This window comes from Neofelis nebulosa, chromosome 18 (assembly GCF_028018385.1).
Source record: "Neofelis nebulosa isolate mNeoNeb1 chromosome 18, mNeoNeb1.pri, whole genome shotgun sequence".
In the NCBI taxonomy this organism is placed as follows: Eukaryota; Metazoa; Chordata; class Mammalia; order Carnivora; family Felidae; genus Neofelis; species Neofelis nebulosa.
Genome location: NC_080799.1, coordinates 15,848,303 through 15,873,219, shown reverse-complemented (window position 1 = coordinate 15,873,219; position 24,917 = coordinate 15,848,303). Strand labels below are relative to the sequence as shown.

Below are 24,917 nucleotides of genomic sequence, written 5' to 3'. Positions count from 1 at the left end.
AATAAAAGGAGCAAGAGTGGGGCACCTGGGTGGCTCAGTCAGTTGAGCATCCGACTTTGGTTCAGGTTATGATCTTGCAGTTTGTGAGTTCAAGCCCCACATCAGGCTCTATGCTGGCAGTTTGGAGCCTAGAGCCTGCTTTGGCTTCTGTGTCTCCCTCTCCCGGCCCCTCACCCTCTTAGGATCTGTCTGTCTGTCTCTCTCTCTCAAAAATAAACATTTAAAAAAATAAAAGGGGCAAGAGTGGCATCTTTGACTTCTTCCTGATCTTATAGGAAAAGCTTTCAGCTTTTCACTGTTCAGTATGATGTTAACTTAGGGCTTGTCACACATGGCCTTTACACATTGGGTATGTTCCCTCTCTACCCACTTTTTTGAGAGTTTTATCATAAATGGATGTTAAAATAATTTTTTTTAATGTTTCATTTTTATTTTTGATAGTGTGAGTGGGGGAGAGGCAGAGTGAGAGGGGAATAGAGGATCCACAGTGGGCTCTGTGCTAATAGCGGTGGGCCCAATGTGGGGCTTGAACTCAAAAACCAAAGATCATGACATGAGTTGAAGTCAGATGCTCAACCAACTGAGCAACCCAGGTGCCCTGGATGTTGAATTTTAGAAAATTCGTTGTCTACATCTATTGAGATATCATATTTTAAGAAAGTTTACTTTCAAATATTAATATATTTTTGAGATCAGAGGAAATTAGTGATATGGTGTATATTAATAAGGAAACATTTGAAATATTTCAGTAAACTAATGAATTTGGATTACTTGACTTAGATAAAAGCATTTTTAAAATTTTTTTTTTTTCAACGTTTTTTATTTATTTTTGGGACAGAGAGAGACAGAGCATGAACGGGGGAGGGGCAGAGAGAGAGGGAGACACAGAATCGGAAACAGGCTCCAGGCTCCGAGCCATCAGCCCAGAGCCTGACGCGGGGCTCGAACTCACGGACCGCGAGATCGTGACCTGGCTGAAGTCGGACGCTTAACCGACTGCGCCACCCAGGCGCCCCTAAAAGCATTTTTAAAATGTCAGATGCTTCTCAGACTCATATTTGCTCTAATGAAGAGTTAAGGGGAGGGTTTGAAAGAAAAGACGTAGTATTCTGTTTATCCTTTAGAATCATTGACCTTGAGGGGTGCCTGGGTGGCTCAGTCCGTTAAGCTTCCGACCTTGTTGGTTTTGGCTTGGATTGTGATCTCATGTTTCGTGAGTTTGAGCCCTGAATTGGGCTCTGCTCTGACAGTGTGGAGCCTTCTTGGGATCCTCTGTATGCCCCTCCCCTGCTTGCTTGCTCCCTCTCTCTCAAAATAAATAAATAAATAAATAAAATAAACTTAAAAAATCATTGCTCATGAAATAGATACATTTCTCACATTTACTCATAAAAATCTTTTATCACTTCCCAGGTGTTCCAGTTACTGACTGATCTGAAAGAGCAACGGAAAGAAAGTGGAAAGAACAAACACAATTCTGGGCAACAGAACTTGAATACTATCACCTATGAAGTAAGCCTAGGCTTGTTGAGGGGCTACCGAAACTAGCATTGAGGGGTTGGTTTATTCCAGGGATGACTGGCCACCAAATCATGACTGACTCTTACTGATTTGAGTAGTTTTACTCTAACCCAGTTTTTATTCTGTTCATGCAAGTGGAGGAAATTTGGCCAATGGTGAGGTTAGCCAATGACAGAGTTAGAGGGAATAGTGAAAAAAAAAAGACTGTCCTCAATTCTAACACCATTTGCGAGTCAGGGATCCCTAAGACCACCCTTGGGTTCAGTAATTTACTGGAAGTACTCAGAACTCACTGAAAGCTATTACATTCACAGTTATGGTTCATTACATGGAAAGGATACAGATTAAAATTGACCAAAGGAAGAAGCATATGAGGCAGATTCTAGGAGAAATGCCAACACAGAGCTTCTATCCTCCTCTTATGTGGGTGGAGTCAGAAAATGTTTGTCCTCTAATGTGGGTGGAGTCAGAAAATGTTTCTCTTGAAATCAGTGTGTGATAATACATACAAAATATTGTCAACCAGGGAAGCTCAGCTAAACTTCAGCTTCCCAAATTTTTTTTTTTTTTTTTAATTTTTTTTTTTTTTTCAACGTTTTTTATTTATTTTTGGGACAGAGAGAGACAGAGCATGAACGGGGGAGGGGCAGAGAGAGAGGGAGACACAGAATCGGAAACAGGCTCCAGGCTCCGAGCCATCAGCCCAGAGCCTGACGCGGGGCTCGAACTCACGGACCGCGAGATCGCGACCTGGCTGAAGTCGGACGCTTAACCGACTGCGCCACCCAGGCGCCCCCCCAAATTTTTATTTGAGTTCTGTTATATAGGCATGATTGAATGATTGGTTGCCCGTTGTAGTTCATCTCAGCCTCCAGGTGCACTGATTCTGCATGACCCAAAGCCTCCACCCTAAGTCACATTGTTAAGACTATTCATTATGACATAAGACCTCCAGAGAAAGATACTCCTATTAAGTATAACATTGCCTCTCAGAAGCTGAAGGCAAAGGCCAGACCGTCTCTTTGGGCAAAGCTCAATTCTCTCTCTTTCTTTCGCCTTTCTTTCTTTCTTTCTTTCTTTCTTTCTTTCTTTCTTTCTTTCTTTCTTTCTTTCTTTCTTTCTTTTTCTTCCTTCCTTCCTTCCTTCCTTCCTTCCTTCCTTCCTTCCTTCCTTTCTTCCTTCCAACGTTTATTTATTAATGAGAGAGAGAGAGAGAGAGAGAGCATGAGCAGGGGAGGGGAAGAGAGAGAGGGAGACACAGAATCTGACGCAGGCTCCAGGCTCTGAGCTGTCAGCACAGAGCCCGACGTGGGGCTCGAACCCACAGACTGTGAGATCATGACCTGAGCTGAAGTCGGATGCTCAACTAACTGAGCCACCCAGGTGCCCCAAAGCTCAATTCTTTATTGCACAAAAAGTGATGTTTTTTATTGTAAAAAACTTAGGAAGTACCAAAAAGGATAAAGAGGAAAGCTAAAGTAATTTATAATCTAACATCTAGTTGACATTTTGCTATGTTTTCTTCCAACCTTATGCTTTATCCTTAAAAAAGAAAGTTTAAGCTATTATATTTGTTATATATGATGTTTGATTTTTTTAATAATTTTTTTAAAAGTTTACTTTTATTTATTTTGAGAGAGAGCAGGTTGGGGAGGGTCAGAGAGAGAGGGAGACAGAATCCCAAGCAGGCTCTGCCTGATAGGGGTCTCGAACTCATGAACAGTGAGATCATGACCTGAGCCAAAATCAAGAGTCAACGCTTAACCGGCCGAGCCACCCAGGTGCCCCTGTGATGTTTGATTTTTATATCTGTCATTTTAATTTATGTTTTGGCTATTTCCTTTCAAATCTGATTTTGTCTTTATAAAGGGTTTAGTTTTTATTTTTTTTAACTTTTATTTTTTTGACATTTTATTATTCTTTTTAAAGTTTATTTATTTATTTTGAGAGAGAGAGCAGGGGAGGGGGCAGAGAGAGAATTCCTAGCAGGCTCCACACTATCAGCACGGAGCCTGATATGGGACTTGAACTCATGAACCGTGAGATCATGACCTGAGCTGAAATTGAGAGTTAAGGATGCTAAACCACTCAACGCCAGTCAGAGTGGCCAAAATGAACAAATCAGGAGACTATAGATGCTGGCGAGGATGTGGAGAAACGGGAACCCTCTTGCACTGTTGGGGGGAATGCAAATTGGTGCAGCCACTCTGGAAAACAGTGTGGAGGTTCCTCAAAAAATTAAAAATAGACCTACCCTATGACCCAGCAATAGCACTGCTAGGAATTTACCCAAGGGATACAGGAATACTGATGCATAGGGGCACTTGTACCCCAATGTTTATAGCAGGACTCTCAACAATAACCAAATTATGGAAAGAGCCTAAATGTCCATCAACTGATGAATGGATAAAGAAATTGTGGTTTATATACACAATGGAGTACTACGTGGCAATGAGAAAGAATGAAATACGGCCTTTTGTAGCAACGTGGATGGAACTGGAGAGTGTGATGCTAAGTGAAATAAGCCATACAGAGAGGTTTCACTCTTATGTGGATCCTGAGAAACTTAACAGAAACCCATGGGGGAGGGGAAGGAAAAAAAAAAAAAAGAGGTTAGAGTGGGAGAGAGCCAAAGCATAAGAGACTGTTAAAAACTGAGAACAAACTGAGGGTTGATGGGGGGTGGGAGGGAGGGGAGGGTGGGTGATGGGTATTGAGGAGGGCATTTTTATTTACTTTGTTATTTTAGGGGGAGAGGGGCAGAGAGAGAGAGAGAGAGAGAGAGAGAGAAAGAGAATCCCAAGCAAGCTCCATGCTCAGGGGCTTGATCTCATGATCCTGGGATCATGACCTGAGCTAAGATCGAGTTGGACGCTTAACCAACTGAGCCAACCAGGCACCCCAGGATTTAGTTTTAATTATCTTTATCTTTTCAAAGACAAAATTAAACCTGGGTTAAGTTACCATAATCCCTTTTAAGGAATTTAAGGGGGAGTTTAGTACGTTTGTCCCCATTCCTCCCTGTCTGGTTTTGTTCATCTAATCATGTGTTTGAAATCCCATCATTCATTTATTCACTCATGTTCTTTTACATTGTATCGTTCATCCATCTCTAAAAAAAAAAAAAAATGAAATGTTTGTAATTAGTTTTACAGCCAAATTTCAAGCTGTCAGGTGCTTTTCTGCATGCTTAAATTAGTCTAAGCTCACTGCCACTCTATTACATACTCATTAAGCTCTTGCTTTTAATATGTGGTACCTTAAGGAAAGTTGTTGTGGTGTTAAGTGTTTTGAGACTGTTTATACTTGAGAATGTATTTCTTGTGTTTTTAATGTGAATGACCCCTCATCTGACTATGGAGTTATTGGGCTCAGCCTTCAGTCGTCAAGGCTCTGTAGGTATTACTTGGTCTCTTATTGTTTGTCGTTGTGGAGGAGTCTGAGACCAACCAGATTTTTGAACTTGAGAGAAACTCTTAACTTATGAGGTTACTGTTTACTTTACAGGCTTGAAATTCCTTTCAAGTTATGTCTAGGTGGGATTCTCTCTTTTAAAAAAAGTAAGAGCCTTTTATTTTGAGATAATTTTACAGAAAAGTTATAAAGATGGTGTTGAGAGTTCCCATATGTCCTTCCCCCAGGTTTCCTTGATGTTAACATTTTATTTAACCATGGTACAATGATCAAAACTAAGAAAATTACACAAACATTTTATTCAGATTTTCTCGGTTTTTCCATTAATGCCCTTTTTCTGTTCAAGGATCTGATTCAGGATGCCATTTTGTATTTAACAGGTTAAATGTTAGCATGTCTCCTTATATCCTCCCGTCTGTAAGGGATCCTTAGTCTTTCCTCAGTCTTTCCTCATCTTCCATGCATGACCTTGACACTTTGAAGAGTACCAATGCAAGTCTTTTATAGAATGTCCTTCAGCTTTGGTTTGTTTGATGTTTTCTCATGATCAAACTGAAGTTACAGCTTTTGGGGAAGAATGCCACAGAAGCGATGTGCCCTGCTCAGTGTGTGATACAGGGTACATGATATCAGTGTCTTGTCACTGGTACTGTTAACTGAGATCACTTGATTACAGTGGTATCTGCCTGGTTTCCCCACTGTAAAGTTACTGTTTTTCTGTTTACACTTCGTATTCATTAGAAAGGAGTCACCAAGTCCAGTCCATTGAAAGGCACCTCTTGAGGGGCGCCTGGGTGGCTCAGTCGGTTAAGCAGCCGACTTCGGCTCAGGTCACGATCTCGCGGTATGTGAGTTCGAGCCCCGCGTCAGGCTCTGTGCTGACTGCTCAGAGCCTGGAGCCTGTTTCAGATTCTGTGTCTCCCTCTCTCTCTGACCCTCCCCCGTTTGTGCTCTGTCTCTCTCTGTCTCAAAAATAAATAAACGTTAAAAAAAATTTTTTTTTAAATAAAAATAAAAAAAAAAAGAAAGGTACCTCTTGAAGGGAAGGGTATCAAAGAGTTTGAGGACATATATATTAAAACTATCACAGTATTAATAAATATTTGGGGAAGATGCTGTGAGGCTATGCAAATATCATATTTCTCCTTAAGCTTTTGCCCATTGATTTTAGTATTCATTGGTAGGTCTTTCCTGCAGTAATTATTACTGTGGTTCAATTGCCTGATGGTGATTATTTCCCTCATTCCTTCCATATTTAACACATAGAAATCTTCTGTAACAAACAATTGTTCCTTCTCATCCATTTATTTATTTACGTATATCCGTATGGATTTGTGACTATTTTATTCTTTGGGTTTCATGTCTTTAAAAAAATTGTCTGAAGGGGCTCCTAGGTGGCTCAGTCGGTTGAGTGGCAACTTCTGCTCAGGTCATAATCTCACGTTTCATGAGTTCGAGCCCCACATTGGGCTTGCTGCTTTCAGTGTGAAGCCTGCTTTGGACCCTCTGTCCTCCTCTCTCTCTCTGCTCCTCTCCCACTTGCACTCTCCCTTAAAAATAAACATTAAAAAGAAAAAAGAAAAAAATTGAAATATAACACAATTGTCAGATTGAGGTTTTTCTTTTTTTTTAAGATCAGGAAAGCTTTCTTCCTGAATGTCATTCATTATTCCTGTTCTAGCTACTGATTTTCTTTTTGAGGAATTCCCATTATATGAAGATTAACTCTCCTGAAGGCATTTTTTAATAGAAGATTATCTTTTATTTTTATTTAATATTTTTTTTATTTTTGAGAGAGAGTGAGAGACAGAGTGAGCAGGGGAGGGACAGAGAGAGAGGGTGACACAGAACCTGAAGCAGGCTCCAGACTTTGAGTTGTCAACACAGAGACTGATGTGGGGCTTGAACTCACAAACCATGAGATCGTGACCTGAGCTGAAGTTGGACACTTAACCGACTGAGCCACCCGAGGCACCCCTATAGAAGATTTTTTAAACAAAATTTTACAATACTAAATTATAACCATTGTCTTCCCTTTTTCTCATTCAGATTTTTTTGTCTTATGCATTTTCTTTTTAAAATTTTTTTCGTAGACATTAAAATATATATCAAAAACACCATGCAGGCACCAGAGTCCTGAGATTGTCAGAGAGTTTCTCACAGCAATGAAAAGCCACAAGTTGACCAAGTAAGTAAAAATTATTTTAACTAGGAAAAGTGTGACACATAATGAAAATGATAGCTTATAAAAACCATCCTGAGCATTGGTGTATTTCTATTTAGTTGGGTTTTGAATCATAATTAACACACAGTGCTCTTTTACAGTAGGATCATGGTATCATAGACCAGACAGCTAAGACTTAGACACAAGTGTCTTTCTAGAGCCAGAAACAGAATGTAATGTAAAAAATCTTTCTTTGTTTTTTGTTGTTTTTTTTGAATCCCAGTTCTATGAGCTGCCCCATAACCCCTTTCTAGCACTCAGGCCAAATTGGTTAGAAATGAAGTTCACAAATTACAGTGCTCTTTATAAAGTTGATCAGTTAAGTCATTTGGCATTTGTGTTTACTTGGGGCAAAAATGGGTTGATCATATTGTCTTCCAGGGGCTTGATTACTTTTCCTGGTTACTTTCTTTCTTTCTTTTTTTAAATAGGAATTATAAACATCATTAAAAATTGGATTAAGATTAGTTTATATGAGAAGAATACTAGCCCTAGTCTTTTAGAATTAATACCAGAGCTGATAAATCCCAAAAGCCGTTGTCATTCATTCAGGATAATTAATAATTTTCTTTTGGGGGAAACATTGGTGTTATTTCAGACACACGGGGGCTACACTGTCAATAAACTAAGTGACTTCTCTTGCCTCTCCAGGTGAACTCTGAAGGCAGTCCTCTTTCAAATGTGTGTTTGTGTGTATATACTTTGTTTTTTCACTTGTGGTAAAATTTATCATCTTAACCACTTTTAAGTGTGTAGTTCATTAGTGTTAAATATATTCACATGTTGTGCAACCAGTATCCAGGAGTTTTTAATCTTACAAAACTGGAACTCTGTACCAATTAAATAACTCCCATTTCTTCCTCACCCCAGCCCCTGACAATCACTGTTCCATTTTCTGTTTGTATTCTTTTTCAAGATGATTTGGATTGTTTAGGGTCCCTTGGGATTTCCATATGGCTTTTTCTATTTCTGCAAAAAAATGTTATTGGGATTTTGATAGGGATTATGTTGAATCTGTAGGTTGTTTTTGGATAGTATTGACATCTTAACAGTGTAAAGTTTTGCAGTCCACAAACATGGGATTTCTTTCTATTTTTGTCTTTAAATCTTTCAGCAATATTTTATAGTCTTCAGTATACAAATCTTTTACCTCCTTGGTTAAGTTTATCCCTAATTATTTAATTTTTTTCAGTGCTGTTGTAAATGGAATTGTTTTCTTAATTTCTTTTTCAGATTGTTCATTATCAGTGTATAGAAACACAACTGGTTTTCATGTGTTAATTTTTGTATCCTGTAACTTTGCTGAAATTGTTTATCAGTTCTAACAGTTTTTTGTTGCATCTTTAGGCTTTTCCACCTATATCATAGTGTTGTTTGTGAACAGAGATAATTTTACTTCTTTTTCAGTTTGCATGCTTTTGTGTCTTTTTCTTGTTTAATTCCTCTGGCTAGGACTTCCAGTACTATGTTGAATAGAAGTGGTGAAATCAGGGACGCCTGGGTGGCTCATTTGGTTAAGCGTCTGACTCTCTTTCGGTTCAAGTCATGATCTCATGGTTCGTGAGATTAAGCCCTATGTCAGGCTCTGCACTGATTGCCTGAAGCTTGCTTGGGATATTCTCCCTCTCCCTCTCCCTCTCCCTCTCCCTCCCTCCCACCCTCTGTCTTTCTCTCTCTCTCTCTCTCTCTCTCTTTCAAAATAAATAAACTTAAAAAAAAAAAAAAGTGTGAAAGCAGTCATCCTTGTCATCTTCCTAATCTTAAGAGGAAAAGCTTTCAAACCCTTGCACCATTGAATAGATGTTACCTGTGGGTTTTTTGTATGTGGTCTTTGTTATGTTGACGTAGTTTCCTTCTATTCCAAGTTTGCTGAATATTTTTATCATGCAAGGGTATTGAATTGTGCCACATGCTTTTTCTGCAACAATTCAGCTGATTAGGTGGGTTTTTTTTCCTTCAGTTTTTAGTGTGATACATTACACTGATGGATTTTCACGTGTTGAGCAGTTCTTGCATTCCATGAATTAATCCCACTTGGTCATTGTGTGTAATTCCTTAATATGCTGGTTGGGTTAATATACTGTTGAGGATTTTGCACTAACTTAAGTGATACTGGTCTATAGTTTTCTTGTGGTGTCTTTATCTGGCTTTAGTATCAGGGCAGTCTTGGCCTTATAAAATAGAAAGTGTTCCGTCTGCTTTAATATTTTAGAGGAGTTAGAAGATTCAGTGGGTTTTTTTTGTTGTTGTTGTTTATTTTTTTAATATTTGACACACTGTATTCTTTATTTATTTTAAGTAGGTTCCACGCCCAATGAGGGGCTTGCACTCACGACCCTGAGATCAAGGGTTGCATGCTGTACCAACTGAGCCACCCAGGTGCCCCTGAGAAGATTTGGTGGTAATTCTTGGTTAAATGTTTGCTAGAATTCACCTGTGAAACCATCTTGTCCTGGACCTTTCTTTATTTGAGGTTTTAGATTATTCATTAAATCTCCCTACTACTTATAGTTCTGTTCAGATTTTTTATTTCTTCATCGAGTCTTGGTAGATTGTGTCTAGGATCATATGTATGTATTTTTGAGGGAAGATTATTTACTTGTTACCCAAAGTCATTCTTGTTCTTTGATGTATTATAAGCTTTAAGCTTAGAAGCTTGTAATGTTTGTGGGGGGGGCGGTGGGGATCAGAGAAGATCTTCCTTATTAAAAGCCAGTATGAATTATATCGGATGAACCAGGGAAGTTTCACGTCTCTACCTTACATTCCATTTACACATTCCATTTATTGAGTCCATTTAATGTTCGTGCATTTAACACTCTCATTTAATTGTAATTTTCATAGCAGCCCAATGGACTGCTGTTACTGTATAGACTCTACTGCAGATGGGGATATTTGAGTTCGTTATTTCAGCTTTCTAGTTTAACTTTGTCCTTTTTGGCTGTCTTTGCTTTTGGTTCCTGAATGATAAAGTGCTGTTGTTATTCTACCTGTTATGATGAAATCACTTCATTCCAACTGATCTAAGTAAATCAGTCTGTCACCTGAGTTCTCATTTTTTTCTCCAAACTCTTTTAGTGGGGAGGCCAAAATGCAAGAAAGTAGACTTTGTGAGAGCACCTAACGATGTAGTCAGTTGAAATTATTCCTTTAGTCTAAATGCTTTTTGGCCATTACAACCTTTAATATTGATAAAACAGATTTGAAGCAGGTTGTGTTTACAATGAAAAGAGCAGAAGCTGAATCCTCACTGGTGTTGTGGCTTTATTGCCTGCCATTGGTACACAAATATTATGGTTAATATTTGTGGTGTTTGAAGTAGTCAGGGGTGCCTGGCCTTTTTTGGTAGCTGAAAATTATTTTAAGAAATACACAAAATCAGGGGGCCTGGGTAGCTCAGTCAGTTGAGTGGGCCAACTCTTGGTTTCGGCTTGGGTCATGATCTCATGGTTTGTGAGTTCAAGCCCCACCTTGGGCTTTGTGCTGATAGTGCGGAGCCTGCTTGGGATTCTCTCCCCTTCTCTCTGCCCCTTCCCTGCTCCTCATGCTCTCTCTGTGTCTCTCTCAAAATTAAAAAAAAAAAAAAAAAAAAAAAAAAAAGAAGAAGTATTCATAACCAGATGGTTCAGAAATTGGAGTTTAGCTCTGAGAATAGACTAACTTCCAATGGAAATGTTTCTATAGAATATGAGGGAAAGGGAAGGTGAGAAGACAAAGTCTAAGTGTAGGAAAAGTAAGGCTTTGGCTATTTTATATAAACTGCCTCACTTAATCCTGACAGCCAACTCAGTGTTTTACTGATTACTCAGTAAATCTGAGTGTTTACTCAGATTAGTGGGCTGAGGTTGAGATAAGTTACATATGTGCCCCAGATCAGTCACAGAGTGAGTGGTACAGCTTACCCAAAGTTTCATGTTGTTTTTCTGAGAAAGCTAGTTAAGTGTGTGTATAAAGATAGTAGACCCAGTGAGCCCTGTGGTTGTCCTTGTTTGGGTGTTGAGAAGGAACTTTTTCTTCTGGGGAAAAATAACATAGCTACTCTTCCAACAGCCTGTCAAGAAAATTTTTCACTCCCAGAAATTTTAGAGTAACACTGGATTCCTATAAATATTTCTTTTCAAATGATTTATCTTGTCATTAATATATAAGCAATTCATGTGTATGGCAGATCAGTTTCATCACCCCCAGAAATTATCTCCTTATGTCTTTTGTAATTAATGCCTTTCCCTGTGCTCAGTGCTTGGCAGTTGATCTGTTTTTTTTCCTATGAGTTTGCCCTTTCCAGAAATCATGTAAATGAAATAATGTAGTATATAGCATTTTGAGTGTGTCTTCCTACATTTGCATACTGCATTTGTGCTTTATCCACATTGTTGTGCATTTATTCCGTTTTATTGCTAAGTAGTATTCCAGTGTATGGCTATACTGCAGTTTGTTTATTCACTCATCAATTGAAAGACATTTAAGATGTTTCCAGTTTTTGGCAATTATGCAGCTACTGTAAACACACCATCTGTGTTTTTGTGTGAGAATAAGTTTAACTCTAAGAAACTGCCAAACTCTTTTCTAAAGTGACTGCACTATTCTGCATGCTCTCTAGTCAATGTAAGAGAGTTCCACGAGTACTTCGTATTTTTAGTAATTTTTATTTTAGCTGTTTATATTGGTTTGAAGGGGTATCTCATTGTGGTTTTAATTACATTTTCTTGGTAATGAATGAGTGTTTTATTTTACATATCTTGGATGAAATGTCTATTTAAATATTTTGCCCATTATTTTGTTTTTATTACATAATTTTGACAGTTCTTTGTATATTCTGGATATAAGTCTTTTGTTCAGTATGTAATTTGCAGATATTCTGTCCAATTTGTGGTTTGTCTTTTCATTCTCTTAACACTATCTCAGAACACAAGGTTTTGATGGAGTCAAATTTATCTATTCTTTCTTCTCTTATGCATCCTGCCTTTAATATTTTGTGTAAAAACTGCCATATCCAGGGTTACAAAGATTTTTCTCTTGTGTTTTCTTCTAGAAATGATCCATTTGAGTTGATTTTGAGGGTATGTTGTGAGATAAGGGTTGAGATTCAGTGTGTGTGTGTGTGTGTGTGTGTGTGCGCGCGTGCGCCTGCAAATTTCAGTGTTTCAATAACATTTGTTGAAAAGACCACCCTTTCTTTGTTGAATTGCCTTTGCAGTTTTGTAAGTCATCTGTTGATACTGTCACTTCATTCTGTAATCTGTTCCATTGATCTATGTGTCTCTTCTTTTGCCAGTGTCACACTGTCTTAATCACTGAAGCTTTGTAGTAAGTGTTGAAATCAAATAGTATAAGTTCTTCAACTTCGTTCTTTTCAAAATTGTTTTGGCTTTTCTGGTTCCTTTGCCTTTTTATATAAATTTTCAAATCATCTTATTGATATCTAGAACAGATCCTGCTGAGATTCTGATTGGGATTGTATTACATGTATATATCAGTTTTGAGGGAGAATTGATATGAATATTGAGTCTTCCAATCCATGAAAACAGTGTATCTCTCCATTTATTTAGGAGTTTAATTTCATTCATCACTGTTTTTGTGGTTCAGCATACAGGTTCTGCACAATTTATTAGATTATACCTATGTATTTAATAATTTTTGGTGCTATTTTAAATAACACTGATTTCTAGATGTTCATTGCTAATGTAGAGAAATACGCCTGATTTGTCTGTATTGATCTTATGCTGTACAACCTTGCTAAATCCATTTACTAATACCAGGGGCTTTTTTATTTTTTAGCACGTTCCTTGTGATTGTTCTGTGTAGACAATCATGATATTTGTGGATACAGACTTTTATTTTTTTCAAATCATTTTGCCTTTATTTCTTTTTCCTGTCTCATGCTCTGGCTAGGACCATGATGTTGATGTATGATGTTGGACAGGAGTGATAAGAGCAGACATCCCTACCTTGTTCCTGATGTTATGGGAAGGCTTTCAGTTATTTACCAGTAAGTACGTTAGCTTAAGTTTTTCATGGATGCTCTTTACCAGGTGTAGGAAGTTCAGTTTGGTGGGATTTTTTATCATCACTGGATATTGAATTTTGTCAGTTGCTTTTTCTGTGTCTGTTGAGGTGTTCATATGGTTCTTGTTCCTTAGTCTTTAAAAATGTGTCTTTTTGCTTTTTGGCTATATCTTTTCATATATTTTGCTGTAGGGATAGCAATCTATATACCTATTCGTTTACAGTCAGGATAAAGTTAGTATTTTATCACTGTCAGTAAACTATATGTAAGACTCTTAACTTCTCCCTTTTATGTTGTATTTATTATATCTACATCATTGAAATTAGTATTTAGCTGTGTTTCAACATTTACTTTATATACTTTTACATATTTTAAAGAATTTAGGAGGATAAAATAGTCTTTTATGTTTACCCAGAATTTTACCATTTATTTTGCTCTTTATTCATTTCTTCTTTTTTTTTTTTTTTTTTAAATGTCTGTTTTTGAGAGAGAGAGCACATGACAGGGGAGGAGCAGAGAGAGAAGGGGACAGAGAATCTGCAAGCGGGCTGTGTGCTGAGCTGTCAACACAGAGCCTGACACAGGCTCAAACTCACAAACCGTGAGATCATGACCTGAGCCCAAGTCGGACACCTAACCTACTGAGCCACCCAGGCACCCCATTCTTCATTCATTTCTGAAGTCCCATGTTTATTTCTCATCATTTACTTCAGCCTGAAGAACTTCCATTAACATTTCTTTTAGAACAAATCTGCTGCTACGAATTTTCTTAGTTTTCTTTCAATTGAGAATGTTATTTTCTTTCATTCCTGAAGGATAGTGTCATAGGTTAATTGGTCTTTTAGCACTTTAAAGATGTTATTTCAGTCTAACTATCACGATTTCTGATGAGTAATCTGTGGTCACGCAATGTGTAATGTATTACTTTCCTCTAGTTGCTTTTAGTATTATTTCTTTTCTCTGGTCTTCAAAAATCTGATTTTGATTTTTTTTTTAAGTTTATCTTTGCTGAGCTTCTTGATTACATAAATTTTTGTTTCTTACCAAATTTGTAAGGCTTTGAACCATTATTTTGAAGTATTTTTTTCTACCCCATTCTCTTTCTCTTTTCTTTCTGGAACTCCAAAGACAACTGTTAGAACTTTAATAATGGTTCTATAGGTTCCCAAGGCTCTGTTCTTTTTTTTTTTTTATGTTTATTTATTTTTGAGAGAGACAGAGTGTGAGTGGGGGAGGAGCAGAGAGAAAGGGAGACGCAGAATCCGAAGCAGGCTCTCCACTGTCAGCACAGAGCCCCCCACAGGGCTTGAACTCACGAATGGTGAGATCATGACCTGAGCTGAATTTGGATGTTCAATCGACTGAGCCACCCAGGTGCCCCACAAACTTTTTATTATTTCCCAAATAATCTATATGCTTGTCACTCTTAGCTCCTTAAGTGGAGTATGTCCAACCCTGTTGACACAAAAAGCTCTGGACAACAAAATACAAATAGGGGATCAGGACTGGGGAGAAAGAAAATGATGTATTGCTTTTCCTCTAGATCTACTTTGATTGTCACTTGCAGTTTCAGCTCCACTGCACCTTGTCACATGACTGTATTTTCTTCTAACATGACTGTTGATCAGTAAAGACCACAGAGCAGTCCCATTCAGGGGAACCTTCTGCAGTGATAGAAATATACGTCTGGTCTGTCCTATACAGTAGCTTTTAGCCACTTGTAGCTGTTGCTCACTGGAAATGTGGCTTGTGCAAAGGAGGAACTGCATTTGTAGAGTCATTTAATTTTAATTAAATGTAGGTAGGAGTAGCCGTGTGTAGGTGGTGGCTGGCATTATAGCAGGATTCTCTCACAGAGAGTCGTGACACTGAAGCTTTTCTTTCCAGGAAGCAACTTTATTCCTGCCAGCACTGCTCAGTTGGGTTCGTACCCGAAGAACTGAGCCCCACGTGGCGTAGTTTTTTTTTATATATTTTTTACTTCTTTGTCTCCCATATATGGTAACACACAAACATGCAGTCTGATTAAGTGGTCTGATGTTACAAGGTCGTGGGGGATGGTGTCACGTACGCATATAGCCAGGTTGCCTTGAGGTTTTTTTCCTTAGGGAGGGACCCTACCACATTCCCCCTTTTGATGCTGTTTTGGGTCAAAGAGCATCATCTTGGTTTAGAGGTTTATATTTTTATAACATCATTACATGAGTGGCTATCTTTTTTTTTTTAATCATGGCCTTAGTGAGGCTGGAGAAAGAACGTACTACCAGTGGAGCTAATAAGCAAGGTAGGATTAAGCAACCTCCCAGAATTAGGAGGATAATTTTTATGAGAGTTTTGAATCCCCCAAAAGTTGAAAACCATTTTCCAAATAACTCCCTGGGGTTTTAACCGTTTCAGGTCTGGATGGGGACATGAACAATTCTTTTTATTTGATTTGTGATCTCTTTTATGACTTTTGTTTTCCTTATTTCTCTGTAGGCAGCAGTTGCGTAGGTTAAACTTTTCTGCCAGAAGCAAGCAGGTAATCTAAGGCCAAGAGATTATGATAGATAGGGCTTTGTGTATTTTGGCTTGCTACTTGTCTCGTAAGTTAAGAGCTCTGGCAGTTTTATTGGTTGTAATTTTTATAACTGCTTGTAGTCTAATTATGCAGTTTAGCATGTAAATGGGAGTGTGGTAGCCCAAGGACCCATCCTCTGCCCGGGTGGCAGGACCACCATACTGGATTATACGCTCAGGAGGCCATTTATCGTCTTTTTAATTGCCAGTTTGTAAGGCATGCTGCTTTTTTTGGAGTCTCGCTGTCCCCATACACTTGGATTTCCAAATGTTTTTCTCTGGCAAGTGGGAGCAGGAAGAAAGATGGATGAATAGTTTCCAGCACACATGACCATGACCAGCCTGAGGGAAGTACTATATAGGCTGTCCTTTCATATATCTAGTATAGTCCACCTGGAGTTTGCCATTTGATGGCTGCGTTGACACTGTCCCAGGCCTCTCAGAGATGAGAGAAGTTAGACAAGGGGTGGGGATCTGTCTTAAGGTGATCTGGAGTCCCCCACCATGGGGTTTTCTGGCCAGTTGAGTTATAAAATCTTTGGCATAGGCATGTTAAGTTTTTAACAGAGATGACGATGAACTTTTTCCCCACCAGGCAAGACAGTTTTTCCCAATAATTGAGCTTTTGAGGAGCCAAACCCTGGTAGTAGGACTGGGGTATTTTGTTTTACTATAAGATTGGTGGGGATCTAAATTTTCTAGTCTCTTATGGCCATTGTTTCCCCATGTTGGTACCAACGAAGTATCCTATCCACAAAAGGAAGGTGAGTGCTAACAGAAAACTCTCGCCACATTTTTAGCTGGCTGGAGCAGCCTTGGCCAAGCCTATGGCAAAGAGTAGAGCAAGGTGCCAGGGAAGGCTGCCTCACCCATGCTCTGATGTTCGTATCTCCAATGGCAAAGGAGGTGGAAACACGTGTCTCCGAATCCCGGGCGTGAGCCCCCAAGTAATGGAGAAGGATTCTTGCACAGAGAGTTGTGACACCGAGGCTTTTCTTTCCAGGAAGCAACTTTATTCCTGTCGGCACCACCCAGTTGGGTTCATACCCGAATAAGTGAGCCCTAAACGCCATGTGGTGTGGTTGTTTTAATATATTTTTTACTTCTTTGTCTCCCATATATGGTAACACACAAACATGCAGTCTGATTAAGTGGTCTGATGGTACAAGATCATGAGGGATGTTGTCACATATGCATATAGCCAGGTTGCCTTGCGGTTTTTTTTTCTTTCCTTAGGGAGGGGACCCTACCACAGCATGTTGGGCAGTGCCATTTTATAATACCTCCTTTTAATTGACTTCATCTCACAGGCATAGACAAAATTCAGTGTCCTTTACAAGTCTTTTGCTGAATGATTCTGAAGCTTGATACACTGAACTTTTCCTGGGGGAAAAGTGGAAAGGCCATCCTCCGATTCAGATCTCCTCTTATGCCACCTATATTCTCTCCAACCATCCTTTAGTGGCTGAGGGTGCTTCTGGCAACATTTCAACTCTTGTGTCATCAGGCCTTGTCTTTGAAACCTCAGAACTGAGAATCTGGTTTGCTGGATTCCCAGAAATGTCTTTCCCATCAGAGCAGCCATTTTAACCGAAATGAGTCCATTGAATGGATTCTTATTGAGAGGTGAGAGAGTCTGAGAATTTGGTGCCAAACACCTTTAGAAATTATGAAACCAGTGTCTTTCAAGTGTGATACAGGTAATGCCATGGTGAGTGAGATGATTTTAGGTGGTACAATAATATAGTTTGATGTACTATTTTAATTTCATTAGTTAAACTTAGTTTAATGTGTACTTTTAAATTAATATTTGCATGGTATATCATTCTCTATTTCCCTCATATTTTATGATGGTACTTATACTCACTAAATGATATAGTCTGGGAAATGGCATGGGGAAAGTAGATCACTTCACCCCTCCACCTCCCCGCCTCCCGCCCAATTTTTTGTTGTGGTAAAATACACATAACATAAAATTTACCATTTCAACCATTTTTAGATGTACAGTTTCGTGTATTAAATACATTCATAATATTGTGTAGCCATCACCACCATCAATCTTCATAACTCTTTTCATCTTGCAAAACTGAAATGCTATACTCATTAGACAGTAACTCCTAATTCCCCCAACCTCCTGCCTCAGCCACTGGTTTAACATCCTAAAATTATAACACTTTAATTTGAGTTTATACTAGTTTAACTTCAATAACATACAAAAATTCTGCTCCTTCCCCATCCTTTTCAGTTGCTGATAAAACAGAATCACATCTTTGTACATTATATGCCCCAAACATAAACTCATAAGTATTTTAAATCATCTTGAATTTTGTAGAAAGCAAAAAGTGGAGTTACAAACTGCTGTTACCATAATACTAGCCTTTATAATTGTCCATGTGTTTACCTTTATGAGGTTCTTTCATTGTTCATGCAGCTTTGATTTACTGTGTAGCCTTTCACTTCATACTGCACAACGTTGTTGAGTGATTCTTCCAGGGTAAGTCTGGTTTACTTAGCATTTGTTTCACAGGAAATGTCTTAATTGTTTCTTCAGTTTTGAAGGATAGTTTTTCTGGATATAGGATTCTTACTTGAGAGTTCTTTTTGTTTTAGCACTTTGAATATTTTGGCCCACTGCCTTCTGGCCTTCAAAGTTTCTGATGAGAAATCAGCCCTCTCTGGCTTCAGGAAGCTGTATGCAAGCTGCTGCAGGAACGCTGATGCAGCCAATCCAGTAGAATTGGAGGATGGGTAGCTGGCACTGTGCCAAGGTCTGAAATCGACCAAAATTAAGTTTACTTTCCAAGCCTTAGCCTGGAAGTTGTAAGCTTTTAACGGGCTCCAGAATTCCAAAATAGTTACATCAGACAGATCCTACCAGTACAGGTGTTGTCTAGATGGGGAGACAGATTCCTGGTACCTTCTTAGAATCATCTCTGTTCTTTTTCTTTTTTTCTTTTTTTTTTTTTAATTGAGGCTTTATATTTTTACATCACTTTTAGGTTAACAGCAAAATTAAGGGGAAGATACAGAGATTTCCCATATACCCCTTCCTCAACAGGTGCATAGCCTCCCTCCCATTATCAACATCCCCCATCAGATTGGTAAATATGTTACAATCGATGAACCTCCATTGACACATCAATATCACCTAAAGTCCATAGTTTACATTGGGGTTCACTCTAAGAGTTACACATTCTGTGTGTTTGGACAAATGTATAATGACTTGTATCCACTGTTGCAGTGTCCTATAGAGTGTTTTCACTGACCTAGAAATCCCCTGTGCTCCACCTATTAATCCCTCCCTCCCCACACATAACCCCTGGTAACCACTGTTCTTTTTACTGTCAGAAATGTAGTTTTGCTTTCAGAATGTCATGTAGTTGGAATCATACAGTATATAGTTTTTTTCAGATTGTCTTCTTTCACTTAGTAACATGCATTTTAAACTTCCTCCATGTCTTTTTATGGTTTCAAAGCTCATTTCTCTATAACAGTGAATAATATTCCATTGTCTGAATGTACCACAGTTTGTGTATCCATTACCCACTAAAAGACATCTTGGTTGCTTCCAAGTTTGGGCAGTTATCCAAAAATCCTGTTATAAACATTTGTGTGCAGAGTTTTTTGCCGATGCAAGTTTTCAGCTCCTTTGGGTAAATACCAAGGAGTGCAGTGGATTGATGGTAAGAATACGGCTAACCAAGACTGTCTTCCAAAATGGCTGTATCTTCATCCTCACCATCAATGAAAGAGTTTCTCTTGGCTCCAGTCCTCACCAGCATTTGATTGTTAGTGTTATGTTAGTGTTCTGGTGATGTTAGTGTTCTGGATTTTGGCCATTCTAATTAGATGTGTAATGTCTCATTTTAACTTGCATTTCCTTAATGACATAATGTGGAGCATCTTTTTGCATGCCTCTTTGCCATCTCTGAATCTTTTTGATGAGGTATTTGTTCAGGTCTTAGCCATTTTTCAATTGGGTTTTCTTATTAAGTTTTAAGAATTTGTTGTATGTTTTGGACATCAGTACTTTATCCTGTCTTTTGTAAATATTTTCTCCTAGTCTGTGGTTTGTTTTCTCATTTTTCTGATGTTGTGTTTCACAGAGCGAATGTTTTTATTTAATTTTAATGAAGTCCACTTTATTAATTATTTCTTTCATGGATCGTGCCTTTGGTGTTTTAGCTGAAAAGTCATCACCAAATTCAAGATTATCTAGGTTTTTTGCTGCGTTATCTTCTAGGACTGTTTATAGTTTTGCATTTTACATTTAGATCTAGTTGTCTATAGACCGTTTTTGTCTAGCTGGTGGAGAGGCAGATTCCTGGTTCTTCCCGCTCTGCCATTTTCCCTGAATCCTCTCTGTTCAGTTTCTTTTTTTCCTTTCCCTCTCCCTCTTTGTTGTTCAAACAAGATACTTCATACTGATCTAAGTTCACAGACTCTTGTGTCATCTCCATTTTGTTTCTAAGCCCAGCCAGCAAATTTTTTATTTCCTGCATTATGTTTTTTAGTTTTAAAATTACTGTTTGTTTATTATTTATAATTTTTGTCTCCTGAGGACTTCTAATATTCCATTCATTTTAAGAATATTATTATAATAGTTACTTTAAAGTCTTTGATAATTCCAGTGTATGGGTTATTATAGGTTTGGTATCTGTTGATTATCTTTTCCCTTGAGAATGAGTTGTATTTTCTTCTCATTGAGGTAATTTTCTATTATATCCTGGACTTTTTGAATGTCATATTGTTTAGACTCTGGGTCCTGTTAAAAGCCTCTGGGTAATGTTGTTTTTTTGTTGTTGTTTCTTTTAGCAGTCCATCAACCCAGTTAGGTTCACACCTCAAGTCTCTTGCCTTCCATGGGTGAGGATTTCAGTGTCAGTTTAGTTTTTAAAACCTTTGATCTGCTGCTTTAGATCTTTTTTGCAAATGAGACGAGTGGTGGTTTAACTTGTTCACTCCTCAGTGAAGAGCTGAGGCTGAACCTAGGGTTTGTGCTGATGAATGTTCAAACTTAGGAGAATCCCCTTCTCTAGGTCACTTCTCTGGCATTGCCGCCATACTCTCTGACCTACTTGAGCCCCCTCTTTTGGTTCTCTGGCCACAGTACTGGATTTCTCTCACAGTTTTAGCTGCCCACATACAGTTGTTACTGGTGTTACTTTTGGGGCAAAACAGGGAGAAATAAAGAGGAAGGAGGGGGAGATATTAGTTGGCACTCTGGACCATTGGGACTCTCCTCCTGGCTACCTTCGCTGCCAGGCCTCCCTGAGGAGTTGCCCTTGTGTTGTGAATTTCAGATTACTAGGTTGCAGGGGCCCCTTTTTCCAGTCTTATGGCTGGAAAGATGGAATTTCTCTTGGAGTTTCAGCTGCTTGTGGAGCTACTGCCATAGTTCTGAGGATCAAGGCTGTGAAAGAAAAGAGAAAACAAAGCGGAAGAAACTCACATCCACCCGCCACACCAGCTAGCCCTTCAAGTTTTGTTTCTCTGCCTGGTCCACCTACTTCTGTATGCTTTTCCGAGTCCTTAGGTTATTCCTTTTGTAGTCTGTCCTGTTTTGTTTTTTTTTGTTTTTTTTCATTTTTTGTTATGATCAGCAGAAAGATTGGCTTTAGTGGTCTCACTCTATCTTGTCTATAACACAAGTCCTGATTATTGATTTTTAAGATCTCTTCTTAGCTGTTTATCAGTCTGGTGTGTTGTTTCCCCATCCCTACATCTTTTCTGCTACAAAAATGTACCTGGCTACCATTTGACATATCCATAAATGAGGTGCCTGGCTGGCTCAGTAGAGCATGTGCCTTTTGATCTCGGGGTCATGAATGCAAGAGTTGGGCATATAGTTTAATCTTTAAAAAAAAGAAAAGAAAGAAACGCACAAATGGGAATTGTCTTGCAAGCTGATTCATGATTGGACATAATCTATGTAAATTTAAAACAGATTGTAATATTCAGAGAAGTGTCTTTTTTCCATTTGTGATCCTAAATTGGATTTATAAATTCCTTTGTGACCTTTTGGTGCCTGCCTTTCATTAAATGGTTTATTATTGGGACAAATCATGTGCCAGGGTTTTTGCATAGGTTATCAATGACTGCAAGAAGCAAAAGCTGCAGGCAGTGTTGTTCTACAAACAACCAGTAGAGGGGGCTGGCAGGCTTCTTTCTCTGTAGCTGGGGCTTGACTCCTGGAGACAGTAACCAACCATTGCAGCCCTTTGGCTTTCATTGGCCTCAGTACTTAGGGCTCAGAGGGTTGCTTGCCATATGCCGTGGAGACCTGGACTATCTTATGCTAGCCAGGGTGGTTTAAGACAAGAATCACATTTGTAACAGAAACTGCTTAAGTGCTTTTTAATCCTTACATCTGCATATTCTCTAGTAGAGTTTTTCTCTACTATTCTCTCAGGGAGAGGAGATTCAAGAGAATAGCCTTGAATTGTCAAGTTCTCATGGTCCAAAACTGAGCTTTATTAATTTAAATACCTCCACTACTAGAGTCCTTGGGGACATAGAAGGAACTATGTTTTATTTTACTTCATAGCTTTATTCAGCAAAATGGTAGTAGTGAGACTCAACTTGAAGTCACTTTAAAACCAAGTCCTATGTTATTTTCTTTTTTTCTTTTTTTTATTTTTTAGTGTTTATTTTTGAGAGAGAGAAACAGAGTGCGAGTGGGGAGGGCAAGAGAGACAGGGAGACACAGAATCCGAAGCAGTCTCCGGGCACTGAGCTGTCAGCACAGAGCCTGATGCAGGGCTCAAACCCTTGAACTGCGAGATCATGCCTTGAGCCAAAGTTGGACGCTTAACCGACTGAACCACCGAGGTGTCCCAAGTCCTATGTTGTTTTCTATAGCATGGTTACCCCACCCAAAGCATTTGGTTCCTTAATAATTTAATTTTTGCTTGAGGCATTTAGTTCTTTTTTAAATTTTTTTATTTAAAAATTTTTCTTTAATGTTTATTTTTGAAAGAGAGAGAGTGGGGGAGGGGCAGAGAGAAGAAGACACAGAATCTGAAGCAGGTTCTAGGCTCTGAGCTGTCAGCACAGAGCCTGACGTGGGACTCGAACTCATGGACCATGAGATCATGACCTGAGCCAAAGTCGGACGCTTAACTGACCAAGGCTCCCTGAAGCGCCTGGCTTGCAGCCCCAGGTCTCATCCTGAGATTCTCTCCCTAAGATGTACAGCTATGTCTGCCAGGAATAGAAGAAGAACTTGCCATTGAGACTCAGCTTAGGTAGGTTTGTAAATAACTTTGAGTCCCTAAAAGGAACTCTTCTGTACACAGATTACTCTTGGTGTTTGGCAATGTATTTGGGAAATGTACTTCTGGCCAGCAAAGCTCAGAGTAGATGGATGGGTTGTCAGGTTTCCCTAGTTTCTGGAGTTAGCTTGTCTGCTTTCAAAGCATGAAATCCTGCCCCAGGTCTTCCCAGTGATCAACAGTTTTCACTTCTTCTGAAAGTCAGACCTGCCTTAGCTCTTTCTTTAATTATCCTCTACCTACATCGATCTCATGGCAGCTTTGTCTCTGTTTTAGGGGATACAAAGATGAATGCAATATAAGGCATAGTAGGGATGACCCTCAGGTTTCTGGACTGGGTGTTTGCTTCTTTACCAAAGTGAAAAGTACAGAGAATGGAGCTGGTTTGTTGGGAAGGACAGACCACTTTGGGATGTGCTGAGCTTGAAATGTGTCTGAGGGGTTTAGGTGGAGATGTCTAGGTGGCATTTGGTTACAGAGATCTGGAGCTCAGATCACATAACGTGAAAACACGGACTTATTGGCTAAAGTCTATAGTAGGGGACACGATTATGAGGTTTGGATGAGGAACTCAGTAAGCGGTCAGGTGAAAAATGGCACCATGGAAATGTTACAGAAGAAAAAACCTAGAAAGAGATGAAGAAGGAATAGTCAGACATGAGAATCAGAAAAGAATGGTGTCGTGGAAGCTGCAGAGGTAGATAATTTTAAGGAGGGAGTGATCAACCATGTTAGATATGGCAGAGACAAGGTCGGAGAAGCGTCCCCTAGAGTTGTCAATATGGAGGTCATCAGGCCCTTTAGCAAGAACAGTTTTGGTGATCAGTTGGGACAGGAGCTAAAGTGCCATGAGTTGAAAAGTGAAGGGGAGAAAGTAGAGACCATAAAAACTGGCTTGGTGATGATGTGAGGGGGATGTTTGTAACCCCCATCCCTTCACACTGGAACCTGTAGTGAGTGTGGTTCTGTGGTTTTGCTCCTGCAGTGTTCAGCTCTTTGGATGTAGGAGCAGAGAACTCGCTTGGTTGGTTTAACTCCACTTCTGCTTCACCGAGAAAATTATCCAAAATTAACTCCTTTCCCTTCAGACCCCCTCAGATTTGCTTTTTCTTTTCCACATTGCTGCGGTGTCAGTGGAACGTGAGCCCCTTTGCTGAGACTTTCAACTTTGTTTTTCCCTTTCACTCCTATAATTTTGGTCTCTCCTTGTGCTTATCTCCTTAGCTGGCAAACATGTTCTGGGGCCCCCCAGAACCTACCCTTCTCAGGCTGTAACTGCTTTTTTACTTCCACCTGTCAAGAGGTTATTTTGGTCTGTGATGTGGGGCAGAACCAGACCCGTGGCTGTTGTGAACAGCAGAGGTCGGTCTCTAACAGCCAGCTAATCTGTGCAGCCTCGTGGGAATCGAGCGTGGCCTCAGACCTTGCGTTCTCCTCAGGCTGCACCTGTAGTGATGCTTCATCTGACTACTCGGAGCTGTGTTGTTTGAGCTTTGTGCATCCAGGAGCTGCTGCAGTCCCCACTACATCAGCTGCTTTTCCTGACCACACTGTGGCTTTTGGCCCTTTAGGTTCCACAGCCCCTGTGGCTTATTATCCGCTTGCTCCCATCTGTCTGCCTGATTCAACAGTGCCAGTGGAAGGAGCATATTTTGCAGGGACCAGATTCAGAGCTGGGGCTGCTCTGGCAACATTCCTCCTCCACCCCCAGGATGCCTTCCCAGTGCTGCTCAGACTTCTTCATGGTGGCATAAATGGTGGCTCCAGCATCTGGTGAGGAACCAGTCCACTGCTACGCCAGGAAAGACAGCACAGATCATATGAACCTCATGTTTCACTTTAGACACATGTTGGGTGTCTTTCTGGTGCTCAAACTTTTGGGCACTTTTCAGATTCCGTCAGAGAGCACTTAATGGTA

General features: G+C 39.4%; 1 protein-coding gene across 7 annotated transcripts in view; it reads left to right on the top strand.

Annotated features, from left to right (window-relative positions):
* The window catches only part of CRCP (CGRP receptor component), a 47,323-nt gene that overhangs the window by 11,590 nt on the left and 10,816 nt on the right, over nt 1-24,917 (top strand). For 2 of the 7 annotated variants that reach the window (XM_058712080.1, XM_058712078.1), the window contains 4 exons: nt 1,414-1,512; nt 5,029-5,081; nt 7,029-7,123; nt 13,052-13,148. In XM_058712080.1, coding sequence (XP_058568063.1) covers nt 13,069-13,148 — 80 coding nt within the window. In that variant the 5' untranslated portion in view covers nt 1,414-1,512; nt 5,029-5,081; nt 7,029-7,123; nt 13,052-13,068. Of the gene's footprint in view, nt 1-1,413; nt 1,513-5,028; nt 5,082-7,028; nt 7,124-9,458; nt 9,561-13,051; nt 13,149-24,917 lie in introns of all 7 variants that reach the window. The other 5 variants (XM_058712083.1, XM_058712082.1, XM_058712079.1 and 2 more) reach the window with 4 other exon arrangements.